At 36.5% G+C, this 16,886-nt stretch overlaps 1 protein-coding gene across 2 annotated transcripts in view; it reads left to right on the forward strand.

Annotated features, from left to right (window-relative positions):
- Ttc27 (tetratricopeptide repeat domain 27) overlaps positions 1-16,886 on the forward strand; it is a 188,517-nt gene that overhangs the window by 105,276 nt on the left and 66,355 nt on the right. For both annotated transcript variants that reach the window (XM_074049473.1, XM_074049472.1), the window contains 2 exons: positions 5,945-6,040; positions 8,560-8,682. In XM_074049473.1, the coding sequence (XP_073905574.1) occupies positions 5,945-6,040; positions 8,560-8,682 (219 nt within the window). The remainder of the gene's footprint in view (positions 1-5,944; positions 6,041-8,559; positions 8,683-16,886) is intronic.

Consider the following 16,886-nt stretch of genomic DNA (forward strand, 5'->3'; position numbering starts at 1 on the left):
GGAAAACAATCTTGAGAGCATTTTGCTCATCAGCCCTGTGGCAGATCTATCAGAACCTCTTCAGGGTGCAGAAATGCAGATTTACAACTCCTTCTCAGGAAGCAGGAATGCAGGTTTACAACTCCTTCTCAGGATGCAGGAAGGCAGTGCTCTCCATGGGGGATGGGATACTCACTCATCTACCTTAGGTCTCCAGACCCAACATTTTGGTATTGTTTCTTTTGGTGGGACTGGAGTTTGAACTCAGACTCAGGGCTTCACACTTGCCAAGCAGATGCTCTACCAACTTGAGCCACACCTCCAGTCCTTGACAGTGTTCTGGTACTTCAGGTATTAGAATATGACTTTTCTGATGAGATTGGTAGTGAGTTCACTTCATGTAAGTTTTAAATATTATATAGAATGCATCAGCATTTGGAAAATGAGTCCATTTCCAAATGGCTAATGCATGCTACAAAATGAATCATGGGTAAAAGGTTCACTCAAAGTGTAAGAGTGGCCATGAAGACTTTTGTTTTTAATTTTTACCAATTTTTTGTTTTTAGTTTAATGTAAGAATATTTAATGTAACAGTATTTATCATTGATGGTATTTCAAATTCCACATTGCAAGTAACCTTTTACAAACTACCACATCAAGTTGAAGTTTAGTCTACTGTCAAAGAACGATGTTCACAATTAACTATAAAAGCTGCTAATGTATTCTTTCCTTTTCCAACTTCATATCTGAATGAAGCCAGATTTTCTTCATAAACTTTGACCAAAGTTTCATCTTGCAGAATATTGGCTGCAAAAGCAGATCTGGGAGTCCAGCTGTCATCTGTTATGCCAGACAGTAAAGCGATTAGCAAAATTGTAAAATACTGTCACTCTTTTCTAGACTTTATTTTGCCCTGGGAAATATATTTCATTTCCTTAAAAAATGTTATTTATGCCAATGTAATTGATTTATTATCTTATTTTTTTATTATCTTATTTTAAAGTGAATTTAATTTTTTCTCAGTTTAAATTTTTTTCTTAGTTTAAATTTCTAACATGTTAAATATGGATTGATTATACCACATAGAAACAAAAGCTCTTTGGTGTCCTTCAGCAATTAATAGGGCCCTAAGATCAAAAAGTTTAAGGACTATGCAGGTGAGGTGTGGCTGAGGAAGGGGATGCTCTGTGAGGCCATCTGGGCTTCCTCAAAGCCTATCTTTGTAGGTTCCTGTCTTCACTCTGGAGTCATGAAAAGAGAGCTAGTTCTCCCAACTCCCATTCCTCCCCTGTTCCTACCAGGACAGAGTCATAACTGAGTATGTTCTTGACCAGCCCACATCCTGACTCCCATTATGGACTTTTGGAGGAGAAAAGATGGTAAATAAAGTTCTTAAGCTTTTTCCAACAAGAAACAAGTTTTCATTTTTACATATCTGTTAAATGTCCACATAGTGATGAGATAAGGTTTTAATGAAGCTGCCGGTTCTTGTCTTTGGAGGCAGACAAGCTTGCCTATTCCACTGCATTATGACTTTGGGTAAGTTGCTTTTACTTCTCAGAGCTGCCATTTCCTACTTACGAGGTAAAACTGAGTTAGCAGCACATTTAGTGATGTTGATACTTAGGTGTGTCGGTAGATTTTAATTCTAATTCTGCTGTTTCTATTGGAAGTTTTCTTAGGCTTGGGAATTTGAGGTGACAATTAACTTGACTGCTCTGTTTGTAAATCACAGCTGAGTGACTGCAGGTTCTTGTCAAAGAAAGCTGTTTAGCTTTCCTGTTAGATATGTTTGGTTAAGTACATATTTTTATAATAAATCCCATCTTTCTACACACATGCATTCATGTACAAAGACTATACAACAAAGTGAGTTTAAGGTGATCTGACATATGAGTACTCATACCTTTTAGATTATCAATTAATTTCTACTTGGCTCTTCAGAAAGCTGATAAACACTGATATCATTCTAGTGAGAATGAAGAGTTTTCAGTGAAAGGATAGGTCCTCTGGGACCCTTTCTGTTCTTTTGAAGATATATATGCCATACTTTTAGATATGAGCACATTTATTAAATAAAGTCTAAATCATACCAGGCCTTTTCAGAATTATTCTAATATCCCAGGTCACTCTCTGTGTGCTAATTTTAAAATGTAGGCATATCTTCTCTACAATTTTTCTGGGAATTCTTTTTCTACTGAAAACAGAGCACCAAAAAGAAGCAGTATGTTGGTGCTTTCTGGAATTTTATTTCATAGTGATGACCCCTGATCTGTGGGACTGCAGCTCATGTAGATGTTCGAGTTGTTATCCTAGGGGGTTTGGGGCTCCATATGAACAAATACTTTTTCTTAAAGGACAAAGGATAGGTGCCTTTAGGTAGAATTTGTAAGAAAATGACATTAAAAGGAAGTCTTAAAACTTGAAAACAAATCTGGTGTGGTGCACATCTATAATCCCAGCTCTTTGGAGGCTGAGGCAGGAGGATGGCAAGTTTAAGGCTAGCCTGGGCTACATAGCAAGACCCTACCTCAAAACAACCAAATGAACAAACACCTTGAAAACATTCTGATGTCACAATAATACATGGAACATGAAGTCATCTCTGGTAAATGAATAAGGTAGTAGTGGCTGGATTTTCTGTGACCTGATTCTCCCTACCTCTGGACTGCACCCCAGAGGTCTCTTCACTCTCTGCTCCTTCCTTATTTTTCCCATTTACCCACATGTCTCCCCCACCTGCCAGCCCCAGTAGACTGTCTTGCTTTGAGTTCTTAGTTTCTTTAGAAGCTTAACCACTCTTGATTGGTTTAGGGTATATTTGCATGTTCTGTCTGTCTCTCTCTTTCTCTCCGTCTTCTTTTTAACATCTTCCTGAAAAAATTACCTCTTCATATCAGTTTTTATTTATAACCATGTACCCATGAATTTCATGAATTTATGAAATTTAGAAAGTGGGATGAAAAACTGGGGAGGTAAAATGATAATAGGACACAGTGCTTTACAGCAGTTCTGGGTGTATGGGAAAGATTGCAGTATGCTTTTCTCTCACTGTGTACATTGTTCATGTTCTGTTTATCACATAAATTTGTACAGTAGTAATTGAGGCTTTCATTCAGGTCCACTCTCCTTGCACTGAAATTTCTTCCATTGTCTTCTAGACTATATGGGCACTTGGTTTGCTCCTCATGAATGTACATGATACTTATGTTCAGCAAATGTTGTCTACGGTTAACCAGTAACCTCCTCAAAATTAAACAAAACACTCTTGATAAAGCCATCCTCACAGATTGTTGAAAATGCAACGGTCATCTGAGAAATCATTTCATAGATAATTGTCACTGTGGCTAAATGATTAACTTTTAGGGATACACCTAGAAGAGAGTCCAGACTATGTCACTTGCCAGCATCACTTTTCCCATTTACCACGCCTTAAAGGACTCCTGCTTGTTTGGATATGATGGAGTCATTTCAGAACAAGTTGATAAAAATTATCCTGCTTTGAAAAACCTTAAGATGTATTATAATGGTGTCTTCTTACTTTCAGTAAATTAACAAATCAAAAGTAATATTTTGAGTCCAGTGGAGGAAATAACAATAAACTTTGAACTCCTTACTTATCTATATTCATATCATGTTCTTAGCTTATGGGTAAGTAAGTCTTATTTAGGTGGTTGTCATGCTTGAGGTAGGAAGAAGGATGCTGTGTGTAAGAGTGTAATAAAAATAGGTTCGAGGTCTGTTTTTAATCGTTAGCATGTGTATGGCCTAATCAAGGTGCTTCTTCCATGGTATGAGGCTCAATGAGTGTTGATTGCTTCTGCGCTCTCCAGTGGCCATCTCCATTTTGGAGGGTGTTCGAGATCATCCAAAAATATCTTAAATTCACAAAAAAATTGTTTAATAATAAGTTAGGAAATATTTACTGAGGACTTAACATGTTTTAGCTAGTTAGTCACTACAACAAACAGCACGAGTTTTGTTTGAAAATAAATTTTTTGTATATAACTAAGACAAAGCAAATTTCCTGATGTTACTTTGTTTTTTGTTTATTAAATGAGCATTAGCTATTTTTTCCTTTCCAAAAAAAATTATATGTTGCTAAGAAAAATTGTTCCCCCTTTCCACAAAGTAATTCTGTGATCTGTATTCATGTATTGTAACCATATGTATGCAGACTGAAGTGATTCCTCTCTACCCTCCCTGCCATAACTAAAAGCATTGGGTAGAAGCCCACAACCTTTTTGTTATTAAGTTTCTGTGAAGTAAGGCCAGAAAGCTTTGACCGAGATGGTTTAGGAGTCTGATTATGTCTCAATTTGTTCTGACTTTTTTTTTTTTTTTGGTGGGTCTGGGGTTTAAACCCAGGGCTTAATGTTTGCAGAATAGGTGCTCTGCCACTTGAGCCACACCTCCAGTCATTTTGCTGTGGTTACAAACTATTGCTTGGGCTGGCCTGGAATTGTGATCCTCCTGATCTTTGCCTCCTGAGTAGCTGGGATTAAAGTGTGAACCACCAGTGCCTGGCTATCTTACTTTTAAATTTTTTTTTAACTTTTCAAATGAATTTTGTAAAAACTTGAAACAATTTGAAAGAAGGTACTAGTACACTGTCTTTTGTATCTTGAAGTTTTGGCGAGGAATTTACCACTCATCCTCAAGTACAGTAAGAACGTTTTCCTTTCATAACCAACATTTGCATTAAAATCAGAACACTCAAATTGACATGTTACTACCATCTAATCCTCATAAGACAGGTCTCTGAAAACTGGCTCCCCTCACCCCCCCCCAAAAAAAAAAAAGGGTAATTTTGCATTATGGGAAAAAAGATGATGACAAATCCCAGCTGAGAGAAAGCCTATCAGAAAAATAATGTATACTTAGTGCAAACTGAGGATAAATGGAGAGGCCAGAGAAAACGATCATGCTTCTGGGGCTGCTGTGCACGTGCTTGTCTGGGGTTCCGGGGTGCATCTGTATCTACTCTGATATTAAACATCAGTGTTCTTTTGGTGGCTGGTCACCTGACCTCTGGATAGTGCCAGCCTTTGATTTTGCCACTGGCTTGGGTTCCTTTGTTTAAAGTCAGCCATCTTGATGTTGTTGGTCTGCTTCTTGATATAGCCTCCAAGAGCTCAGTTATTCATTACCAAGGCAGAATTTCAGTACATCAGAGGGATTCTTCAATGCATATAGCTTGCCGCTGCCCACTGCACCATGCAGACGATCTGGCATGCATGAACGTTCAGCCTTACTGCTCTCTTGCTGAGGAGTGACAGAACTTGCTCTTGTGATCAGGTGGACCTACTTTTCTCCTTAATTCCTGAGGAAATAGTTCTTAGTGAAGTTCCTTACACAGTTTCTTTCTGATATTAGAGAGTGCCATTGCCGAAATGGTGTTATGTTGTAAAACAGATACACTAAAGAACAGTTTTTCTTAGAAAAAATAAGAATGCTTATTTTTTTTCTTTTTTCTTTTTTTTTTTTCAGTACTGGGAATCGAACCCAGGGCCTCATACATGCCAGGCAAACACTTAACCACTGAGCCATATCCCCAGCCCCTAAGAATGCTTATTAATAAGGCCAGTTCTTTGAAAGAACTACTATAGAAAATCTTGGTTTTAAAATAGTTTTCCTGGTAAGTTTGTTCATTGTTGTTGGTGGTAAGCTTTTTACTTTGTTATTTGCCATACTGGGAATTGAACCCAGGGCCTTGCACATCCTCTACCACCAAGCACTTCTCAAGCCTTGGTAAGTTTTTAATATAAAAATTTATGTGAATATTGATTAACGTTAAGATTTTTTAAACATTTAAAGAAATTGAAGAAAAAAATCACGCATCCCATCAACCTTATGACTTGAGTTCTTAGTGTTTGCATGTGCACTTGTATAATTTTTACGGTAGGCACTTTGTTCATATCCAGAAGTTATTACACACATAGATTCTGATTATTGTGTATTTCAGGCTCTTGCAGACCAATTTGAAGACAAAACCACATCTGTAGTGGAACGCCTGAAGATTTTCTATTGCTGTCAAGTACCACCTCACTGGGCCATTCAGGTACTTTCCTTTGTTCTTAGATAGGGAAAATATTTGCATTAGAAAGGTAAATGCTTTGGAAAAGAATGATTTCAACTTGTGCTTGAGTTTTTAAATATTTCAGTGAAAATAAAAGTATCTAGCTGGAGATTGCTAACTACTTCAAATGCTATTTTAATTAAAGTGATACTAAACCTAAGTTGTTTACAAGAAGTAAAAGAAAGAAAGCATTTATTCACTTATTGGGTTCTTTATGTTGTGAGATACACCTAACTGCTTGCCTCTTTCCTTTGTTTTCTTTTTGGCGGTACTGGGATTTTGAACTCAGGGCCTCATGCTTGCTAGGTAGGTGCTCTTCCGCTTGAGCCACTCCCCCAAGTCCTTCTCTTCTTTCTGAGAGTCTGAGAATACCTAGTGCAGCTCCTGAAGCTCTGTGTTGAGTGCAGATTCCCAGGCTCCTGCTGTATTATAGATGTGGTTCCTCTATTTTGTAAAAATTTAGCTCTAGAGGTTACTTACATACGTGGTCTGGTTTCTTAATTTTATGATAAAGAAAATTGAGGCTCAGTGCAATAAACTTTCCAGTGTTGATCACTAAACCTGTGATGTCTTCACTTTTAGTCTAGTTTACCTCCTTTCTTACCTCTTCACTGAGCTGCAGTTACGTCAGCTAATAACGTAATCACGACTTGTAACACACACTTAGCATGATGCATATTTTGTTCTGCATTTTCCATACAGGTTATCATATTTTATTGCAACAACTTTGTAAAATGCTCCATTTTTACAGATGGGGAGACTATGGCACAGAGTGGTTAAGTAGAGTCATATGGTGTTAGCTAGAGTTCTAGGGGATTTAGTAACTACTGGCATTTCAATCAGCTTTCTGTCCTCTTTTGTGTATTATATGTGTAGTATAATATGGTAACTTAGAATTATAGCTGGTGGAGTGGCTCAAGTGGTAGAGCGCCTGCCTAGCAAGCATGAGGCCTTGAATTCAAACTCTAGTACTACCAAAAACATAAAAAAATAAAATGTTATTTGCTTTTTGGCTGTGAGAGTGGCTCAAGTGGTAGAATGCCTGCCTAAGCAAATCATGATGGCCTGAGTTCAAACCCCAGTATCAGGAAAAAAAAAAAAAAAGTTAAATCATAGCCAGGGTATGGTGACTTGGCACTGGGAAAGTTGAGACAGGAGAATCATGAGTTCCAGGCCAGCCTGCACCACATAGCAATTTCCAGGCCAGCCTGGGCTATGTAGTGAGACAATGTCTCAGTGTCCTCCCTTTGCCAAAGAAAAAATAAACAGAAGTTGAATAACTTTTTTATTGTTTTATAAGGAGTGACTCTAACTTTATGTATTATTTAAAAGATGAAGCAATCACAGGAAAGTACGTTAAAAGAGTATTTATTACTCTTTCCTCTGCCTCTAACTAGCCAAGTCATCTTGAATGCCACCAATTTTCTCATCTGTTAAATGAACCAACTACATTTGTACTAACATTTTATTGCAGCTCCCACATCCTATGTCCAGGTTTTTTTTAAAGGTTTACTTCGATGCTATGAAATGGCCACATTCACCTATTTCATGGGATACAGAAATCTTGTACTAACCCTTATTTATTTTGATAATACATTAGCTTATAGCTTTCTGGTATATTTCATTTTAATTTTAGGTTGTTTTTTCAATCCAGATTTCCCATATCTATTAGTTTCTTAATTTTTAAATGTGTGCTGAATTTTTAAAGAGCAATAAAAGTGTTTTTAAAGAGAAAGTAGCACAGTTCTCATTAATGTAAAGTTATGACTTATTCAAGAACCTCATCTACTTTTCCACTCCTCCAGAACAGACCACTTGTAAATCATAATGTATCTGTAGTTGAATATGTTTAACCTTCATTGACCTTACCCTAATTTATTCGTTTTTATCTGCCAGTGACTAAGAAATTAGGTAGTTAAGTTTGTTAGAATGTGCCTAAAATAAATGTAAGTAGACTTGAGTGAGAATGAGCTGGGGATGCACTCATGTATAAGTTTCGCAAGAACTAATGGATAGATTTTACCTTAGCTGCATTGCCTACTCAGAGTATTGAAAATTGATTTATTGGCTCTTACCATTACAAATGAGATTGTCATATATAGAATCTTCAGGTGAGAAGGAAATAGTTGATTTTGTTTTTTAAGTTTTTCTGAGTTCTTTAAAGAGTTGATATATTGAGTATTGAATATATAATTTTTTTTTTTTTTGGCAGTACTAGGAGTTAAACTCAGAGCCTCATGATTGCCAGTCAGGTACTCTACCACTTGAGCCACTTAGCCAGCCCTATATATTGGTTTTTGATTCTTTATCTCCTATAAAGAAACTTACTGAAATAAACTTGATTGTCACCAATTCCTAATTGGTAGAGGTTGAATTCTAGAAATTATGCATTTATTACAATAAGCAGCCCTTCAGAAGGTAGATTCTGGTATATCTGCAAGTGAAACAGAAATCTCTACTTACATCAAGAAGTGTTCATTTTTCTAACTTGGTTTTTCTAGCGCCAGCTGGCAAGTTTGCTTTTTGAGTTGGGATGTACCAGTTCAGCCCTTCAGATATTTGAGAAGCTAGAGATGTGGGAAGACGTGGTCATTTGTTATGAGCGGGCCGGGCAGCATGGGAAGGTAGGTACTGGTAAATCCTTTGGACTGCAAGAGCTAGCTCCCTGTGAACATCTGGCTGTCTGTAAGCATCTCCCCTTTCTTCTGTTCGTTAAGCCACTTTGCCAATGATCACTTATATTCCTTGTTCTTTTCCCCAGAAAACTTTTTAATGATTTCCTTGGGAAAGATTATTTATGTGTCTGTAAAAAAGAAAATCAGACTGAAATTGATATGATATTTGACATTTAAGAAAGATTTGAAGACACTGTGTATTTTGATCTCTTTCCCTTGTTGACTCTTCTGTAGGACAACCTCAAAGTGAAATATTAGGAATTATTGGTGATGGGTGATGACTGGAGTCTGTGGACATGAGGGAGGTCATTCAGAAGGGAGACCAGCTGGGTTGGCCTATATAAGAAAATCCAAAGTGTGTGACAGCCCCCCTTGGGGTAGAAGAGTTGTTAAGTGTGTGATGCATATTTAATTCCATCCTTAAATTGGATCAAGGGGAAAATGTTGCAGCATTTGCATCTGTTATTAATCTGTTGTTTTCCCTCAGACATTAACAGAAATTTAAGGATTGGGGCTCTGCATTATGAGTAGCCGTAAAAACTGGCACATTGTAATCATATGTTAATTTTTTTAAAATTGAGATAGAAAAGTATAAAGTGGGAGAGTAGAGCACCCAGAATTTGAAGGGGAGGTCCCAAGAGAGGGTGCCCTCATATGTTAATTTTGAATTAAGATTTTGTTTGGCGGTCAGTTTGAACTGAAGGCAAGTACTCTACCATTTGAGCCATGCCTCCAGCCCTTGAAGATTTAAAATGAGTTATGTAATGTTTACAGTAGTATAAAACCCTCAAGTTGGATTATTTATATCTATGGCCAACCTTTTGTTATCACCTGAAAGTTGTGAAGTAGTGGCACTAGTGTATGGTTTTCTTTAATACTTCCCCAACTATGTCTATTTTATATTAATAATGACAGTTACATTTCTTTCACTCATTAGTTCATGATAGTAAAGGTCTTTTAATTGGTTTAAAGTTTTAATAAAGAGGATTATAGAATTACATTTTGATCCTAGGAAAGAACTCCCTAACCATTCCTCCTTTTCCAAATAAGTAGAGGAATCCCTTTCCTTACAAATTGCCTCAGACTGCAAAGCTAGTTATTGATTATTTACTCAAGAGGCAGAATGACAGTGGTTAAAAGCATAACCTCTGGATATTGGCTGCTGGAATTCAGACACTAGCCTGCCCCAATGCCACCTTGCCTCAGTTTCTTTATCTAGAAGTACATAATGTACTTAACCTTATAGATTTTCATGGCGTATTGTATTTAAAGTATATACAATGGTGCTTACATCGTAGTGCTACATGAGTGTTTACTACTGTTACTGCTGTGATTCTAAGACACACACCTTTTCATATTTTACTGTCTTTGAAATTGGAGTGTATCTAATGTATTTATTTAGTCAGTAGTGTCTTCCAGTTTTAGGCAGTCCGGTGGTCCTTTCAGCAGATGATCTACACCTGTGCAGGTGCAGGCTTAGACTTATTTTCAGTAAATATGTTTCACTTAAAATATTTTCAAAGAATGATTTCAGTATGATTTGACATTGAAACAAAAAGTTATTGAATACAGAGAAAAGGACAGACCAAAGTAGATATAAATTTGGTATTAGTGAAATAAACATTTACCATTGGAGAAATCATCATTGTTTCAGTAACATTTTTTTAAAAAGCAACAACCAAGTGCTTTGTGGGAGTCAAGCAGGGAAAATACCCAAAAGTAGGTAAAACTTTGTTTTGTACTGAGATGTGTTAAAAAAGATAGCCAATAGGAGAAGGGGACCAGGAACTAGAGAAAAGGTTAGATCAAAAAGAATTAACCTAGAAGGTAACACACATGCCCAGGAAATTAACGACCCAAGCATTGTATGCACATATGAATAATAAAAAAATAAAAATTAAAAAAAAATATTAAACAATATATTGAAGACAGGAAGAGTTGCCAAACTTTACTGAATAGACTGGAAAAAAATCAAAGCAGTGAGAGGCTGGTGTGAATCATTCAAAGCATTAGGTCATAATTGAAAGCATTTTTTCTTTCTTCGTTAAGAGTTTGTCTTGTGATTGATGGCATCTCAAATTTGATGAAATATAGTATTGCGTTTCTTCAGGGACTTATGTTTTCAGTGTTCATTATCTGGCACTAAAGTTATACTCAGATGTTTATTTAATGAAGAAATGAATGGGTGAGCAAATGTCTTGGACTTCCAATCTAATGTAGTTCCTATCGCATTATTCTTACTGTGTTAGTCTTTTATATTGGCTGAGAAATAGTGACTGCATATAAAAATAAGGTAGTTTTTGAAATAATTAAGCAAGTTGGTAAATCACAAATACTCAAAGCATGCTTTGAAATGTTAAGTTAATTGAATTACTTTTAGAAAGTATAGAAAACTAAGACTCCCTAACTGCAAGAATCTAATGCATCAGTCCCCTTCAGAGAAGGGACATGACTATGTCCCTAACTAGCATTATCATTTTCTAAGTTTCGTACATGGCCCTGTAAGAATGTCTTATAGTGAGGATAAATGCCTATGTTTCTAAATATTCTTGAAAATGTGCATACTTAATTTTTAGGAATGTAGTCATTTAGGTTTTTTGTGAATTAAAATGAATTCCCCATCATGATTTTGAAAGTTGATTTTGCATTTTTGTCTCATAAGAGACTTCCCTTCTTTTTCTTATGCTGTATTTCCAGATTAAACCATAAAAAGTTTTGCTTCAAGTTGAAAACAAGTGTTTTATTTCTAGAACAGCTGAGATTCTTTTAGTATTTGGTCATATGCCAGTAGTTTTCACCACATTTTGATTAAACTAGCAGTTTGTGAAATAGTAATCCTTGTGTTTAATGCTTAATGGCATAATTTATTTTTAAAAGGCAAATTCAGAGAAATGCCTGAGTCTGATTATTGTATTCTGGTACTCATGTTTACACCATGTTGCTGTAAGGCTCAGCCTTTCTAATTTAGAAACTACCTGTGAACTTTCTCATACTTTAATGACCATTGACAAAATGTCTAAGATTAATTTTGCTTGTCCTATGGATCTGAACTGATTCTCACATGTGCGCATTTAATTTTTTAGTTATGTGGTTCACCCACAGGAGTTTCATATAGCTAATGGCAAATTCCTTTTTAATTTTGTTTTTAGTTGTTGGTGGTGCTAAGGGTTGAACTCAGGGCCTTGCGCTTACTAGGCAGTTGCTCTACCACTTTGAGCCACTCCACCAGCCCTTTTTTGTGATGTTTTTTTTCTTTTTTTCTTTTATTATTCATATGTGCATACAAGGCTTGGTTCATTTCTCCCCCCTGCCCCCACCCCCTCCCTTACCACCCACTCCACCCCCTATCTCCCCCCCCCCACTACCCAGCAGAAACTATTTTGCCCTTATTTCTAATTTTGTTGTAGAGAGAGTATAAGCAATAACAGGAAGGGACAAGGGTTTTTGCTGGTTGAGATAAGGATAGCTATACAGGGTATTGACTCACATTGATTTCCTGTGCGTGGGTGTTACCTTCCAGGTTAATTCTTTTTGATCTAACCTTTTCTGTAGTTCCTGGTCCCCTTTTCCTATTGGCCTCAGTTGCTTTAAGGTATCTGCTTTAGTTTCTCTGCGTTAAGGGCAACAAATGCTAGCTAATTTTTTAGGTGTCTTACCTATCCTCACCCCTCCCTTGTGTGCTCTCGCTTTTATCATGTGCTCATAGTCCAATCCCATTGTTGTGTTTGCCCTTGATCTAATGTCCACATATGAGGGAGAACATACGATTTTTGGTCTTTTGGGCCAGGCTAACCTCACTCAGAATGATGTTCTCCAATTCCATCCATTTACCAGCGAATGATAACATTTCATTCTTCTTCATGGCTGCATAAAATTCCATTGTCTATAGATACCACATTTTCTTAATCCATTCGTCAGTGCTGGGGCATCTTGGCTGTTTCCATAACTTGGCTATTATGAATAGTGCTACAATAAACATGGGTGTGCAGGTGCCTCTGGAGTAACCTGTGTCACAGTCTTTCAGGTATATCCCCAAGAGTGGTATTGCTGGATCAAATGGTAGATCGATGTCCAGCTTTTTAAGTAGCCTCCAAATTTTTTTCCAGAGTGGTTGTACTAGTTTACATACCCACCAACAGTGTAAGAGGGTTCCTTTTTCCTGGCATCCTTGCCAACACCTGTTGTTGGTGGTGTTGCTGATGATGGCTATTCTAACAGGGGTGAGGTGGACTCTTAGTGTGGTTTGAATTTGCATTTCCTTTATTGCTAGAGATGGTGAGCATCTTTTCATGTGTTTTTTGGCCATTTGAATTTCTTCTTTTGAGAAAGTTCTGTTTAGTTCACTTGCCCATTTTTTTATTGGTTCATTAGTTTTGGGAGAATTTAGTTTTTTAAGTTCCCTATATATTCTGGTTATCAGTCCTTTGTCTGATGTATAGTTGGCAAGTATTTTCTCCCACTCTGTGGGTGTTCTCTTCAGTTTAGAGACCATTTGTTTTGATGAACAGAAGCTTTTTACCTTTATGAGGTCCCATTTATCTATGCTATCTCTTAGTTGCTGTGCTGCTGGGGTATCGTTGAGAAAGTTCTTACCTATATCTACTAACTCCAGAGTATTTCCTACTCTTTCCTGTATCAACATTAGAGTTTGTGGTCTGATATTAAGATCCTTGATCCATTTTGAGTTAATATTGGTATAGGGTGATATACATGGATCTAGTTTCAGTTTTTTGCAGACTGCTAACCAGTTTTCCCAGCGGTTTTTGTTGAAGAGGCTGCTATTTCTCCATCGTTTATTTTTAGCTCCTTTGTCAAAGACAAGTTGGTTATAGTTGTGTGGCTTCATATCTGGGTCCTCCATTCTGTTCCACTGGTCTTCATGTCTGTTTTTGTGCCAATACCATGCTGTTTTTATTGTTATTGCTTTGTAATATACCTCCAGCATTGTTCTTTTGACTGAGTATTGCCTTGGCTATTCGTGGCCTCTTGTGTTTCCATATAAATTTAACAGTAGATTTTTCAATCTCTTTAATGAATGTCATTGGAATTTTGATGGGAATTGCATTAAACATGTAAGTTACTTTTGGGAGTATCAACATTTTTACTATGTTGATTCTACCAATCCATGAGCATGGGAGATCTCTCCACTTTCTATAGTCTTCCTCAATCTCTTTCTTCAGAAGTGTATAGTTTTCCTTGTAGAGGTCTTTCACATCTTTTGTTAAGTTTACACCTAGGTATTTGATTTTTTTTTTTGAGGCTATTGTAAATGGAATTGTTTTCATACATTCTTTTTCAGTTTGCTCATTGTTAGTGTATAGAAATGCTAAGTGAATAATCTTTTTGATGTGTTGCTGAATTCGGTTTGCCATTATTTTGTTGAGGATTTTTGCATCAATGTTCATTAAGGAGATTGGCCTATAGTTCTCCTTTTTGGAGATGTCTTTGCCTGGTTTTGGGATAAGTGTAATACTGGCTTCATAAAATGTGTTTGGCAGTTTTCCTTCCCTTTGTATTTCGTGGAACAGTTTAAGGAGGGTTGGTATCAGTTCTTCTTTAAAGGTCTGATAGAATTCAGCAGAGAATCCATCAGGTCCTGGACTTTTCTTTTTGGGGAGACTCTTGATTGCTGCTTCAATTTCATTTTGTGTTATAGGTCTATTCAGGTGATTAATTTCCGCTTGGTTCAGTTTTGGATGATCATATGTATCTAGAAATCTGTCCGTTTCTTTTAGATTTTCAAATTTATTTGAATATAGGTTCTCAAAGTAGTCTCTGATGATTTCCTGGACTTCCATGGTGTTTGTTGTTATCTCCCCTTTTGCATTCCTAATTCTACTAATTTGGGTTTTTTCTCTCCTCATCTTAGTCAGGTTTGCCAGGGGTCTATCGATCTTGTTTATTTTTTCAAAGAACCAACTTTTTGTTTCATTAATTCTTTGTATGGTTTTTTTGGTTTCTATTTCGTTGATTTCAGCTCTTATTTTTATTATTTCTCTCCTTCTATTTGTTTTGGGATTTGCTTGTTCTTGCTTTTCTAGGAGTTTGAGATGTATCATTAGGTCATTGATTTGGGATCTTTCAATCTTTTTAATATATGCACTCATGGCTATAAACTTTCCTTTCAGGACTGCCTTAGCTGTGTCCCATAGGTTCCGGTAGGTTGTGTTTTCATTTTCATTGACTTCCAGGAACTTTTTAATTTCCTCTTTTATTTCATCGATGATCCATTCTTCATTAAGTAATGAGTTATTTAGTTTCCAGCTGTTTGCATGTTTTTTGTCTTTACTTTTGTTGTTGAGTTCTACTTTTACTGCATTGTGATCAGATAGTAAGCACGGTATTATTTCTATTTTCTTATATTTGCTGAGGCTTGCTTTGTGCCCTAGGATATGATCTATTTTGGAGAAGGTTCCATGGATTGCTGAGAAGAATGTATATTGTGTAGAGGTTGGATGAAATGTTCTGTAGACATCTACTAGTTCCATTTGATCTATTGCATATTTTAGATCTTGGATTTCTTTATTGATTTTTTGTTTGGATGACCTATCTACTGATGATAATGGGGTGTTAAAGTCTCCCACAACCACTGTGTTGGCGTTTATATATGCTTTTAGGTCTTTCAGGGTATGTTTGATGAAATTGGGTGCGTTGACATTGGGTGCATACAGATTGATGATTATTATTTCCTTTTGGTCTATTTCCCCTTTTATTAGTATGGAATGTCCTTCTTTATCTCGTTTGATCAATGTAGGTTTGAAGTCTACTTTGTCAGAGATAAGTATTGCTACTCCTGCCTGTTTTCGGGGGCCATTGGCTTGGTAAATCTTCTTCAAGCTTTTCATCCTAAGCATATGCTTATTTCTGTCAGTAAGATGAGTCTCCCGTAAGCAACAAATTGTTGGATCTTCTTTTTAAATCCATTTTGTCAAACGGTGCCTTTTGAATGTGAATTAAGTCCGTTAAGATTAAGCGTTAGTACTGATAGGTATGTGGTGATTCCTGCCATTTAGTTGTCTTAGTTGTTTGAAGGTTTGATTGTGTGTACCTAACTTGATGTTACTCTTTACTGTCTTGCTTTTTCTTTTCCTGTGGTTTGGTGCTGCCTGTCTTTTCATGGTTAAGTTGGGTTTCACTTTCTGTGTGCAGAATCCCTTGTAGAATCTTTTGTAATGGTGGTTTTGTGGTCACATATTGTTTTAGTTTCTGCTTATCATGGAAGACTTTTATTGCTCCATCTATTTTGAATGATAGCTTTGCTGGGTATAGTATCCTGGGGTTGAAGTTATTTTCATTCAGTGCCCGGAAGATCTCACCCCACGCTCTTCTTGCTTTTAATGTTTCTGTTGAGAAGTCTTCTGTGATTTTAATGGGTTTACCTTTGTATGTTACTTGTTTTTTTCTCTTACAGCCTTCAATATTCTTTCTTAGTTTCTGAACTTGTTGTTTTAATGATGATATGTCGTGGAGTAGTTCTATTTTGATCTGGTCTGTTTGGTGTCCTGGAGGCCTCTTGCATCTGTATGGGAATATCTTTCTCTAGATTTGGGAAATTTTCCATTATTATTTTGTTGATTATATTACACATTCCCTTCGCTTGCACCTCTTCTCCTTCTTCGGTGCCCATGATTCTCAAGTTTGGTCTTTTGATTGAGTCGGTAAATTCTTGCATTTTCTTTTCACAGGTCTTGAGTTGTTTAATTAATAGTTCTTCGGTTTTTCCTTTTATTACCATTTCATCTTCAAGTTCTGAGATTCTGTCTTCTGTTTGTTCTATTCTGCTGGATTGGCCTTCCGTTTTGTTTTGCAGTTCAGTTTCATTCTTTTTTCTGAGGTTTTCCATATCCTGGCAGTTTTCCTCTTTAATGTTGTCTATTTTTGTCCTGAGTTCATTTATCCGTTTATTCATTGTGTTCTCTCTTTCACTTTGGTGTTTATACAGTGCTTCTATGGTTTCCTTTATTTCTTCTTTTGCTTTTCAAATTGTCTATTTTTGTTGTCTTGGAATTTCTTGAGTCTCTCCTGTACATTTTGGTTGACCCTATCCAGTATCATCTCTATAAAATTCTCATTGAGTACTTGTAGTATGTCTTCTTTTAAATTATTCTCGTGGGCTTCATTGGGTCCTTTGGCATAGTTTATCTTCATTTTGT

The sequence above is a fragment of the Castor canadensis genome, chromosome 12 (genome assembly GCF_047511655.1).
Source record: "Castor canadensis chromosome 12, mCasCan1.hap1v2, whole genome shotgun sequence".
In the NCBI taxonomy this organism is placed as follows: Eukaryota; Metazoa; Chordata; class Mammalia; order Rodentia; family Castoridae; genus Castor; species Castor canadensis.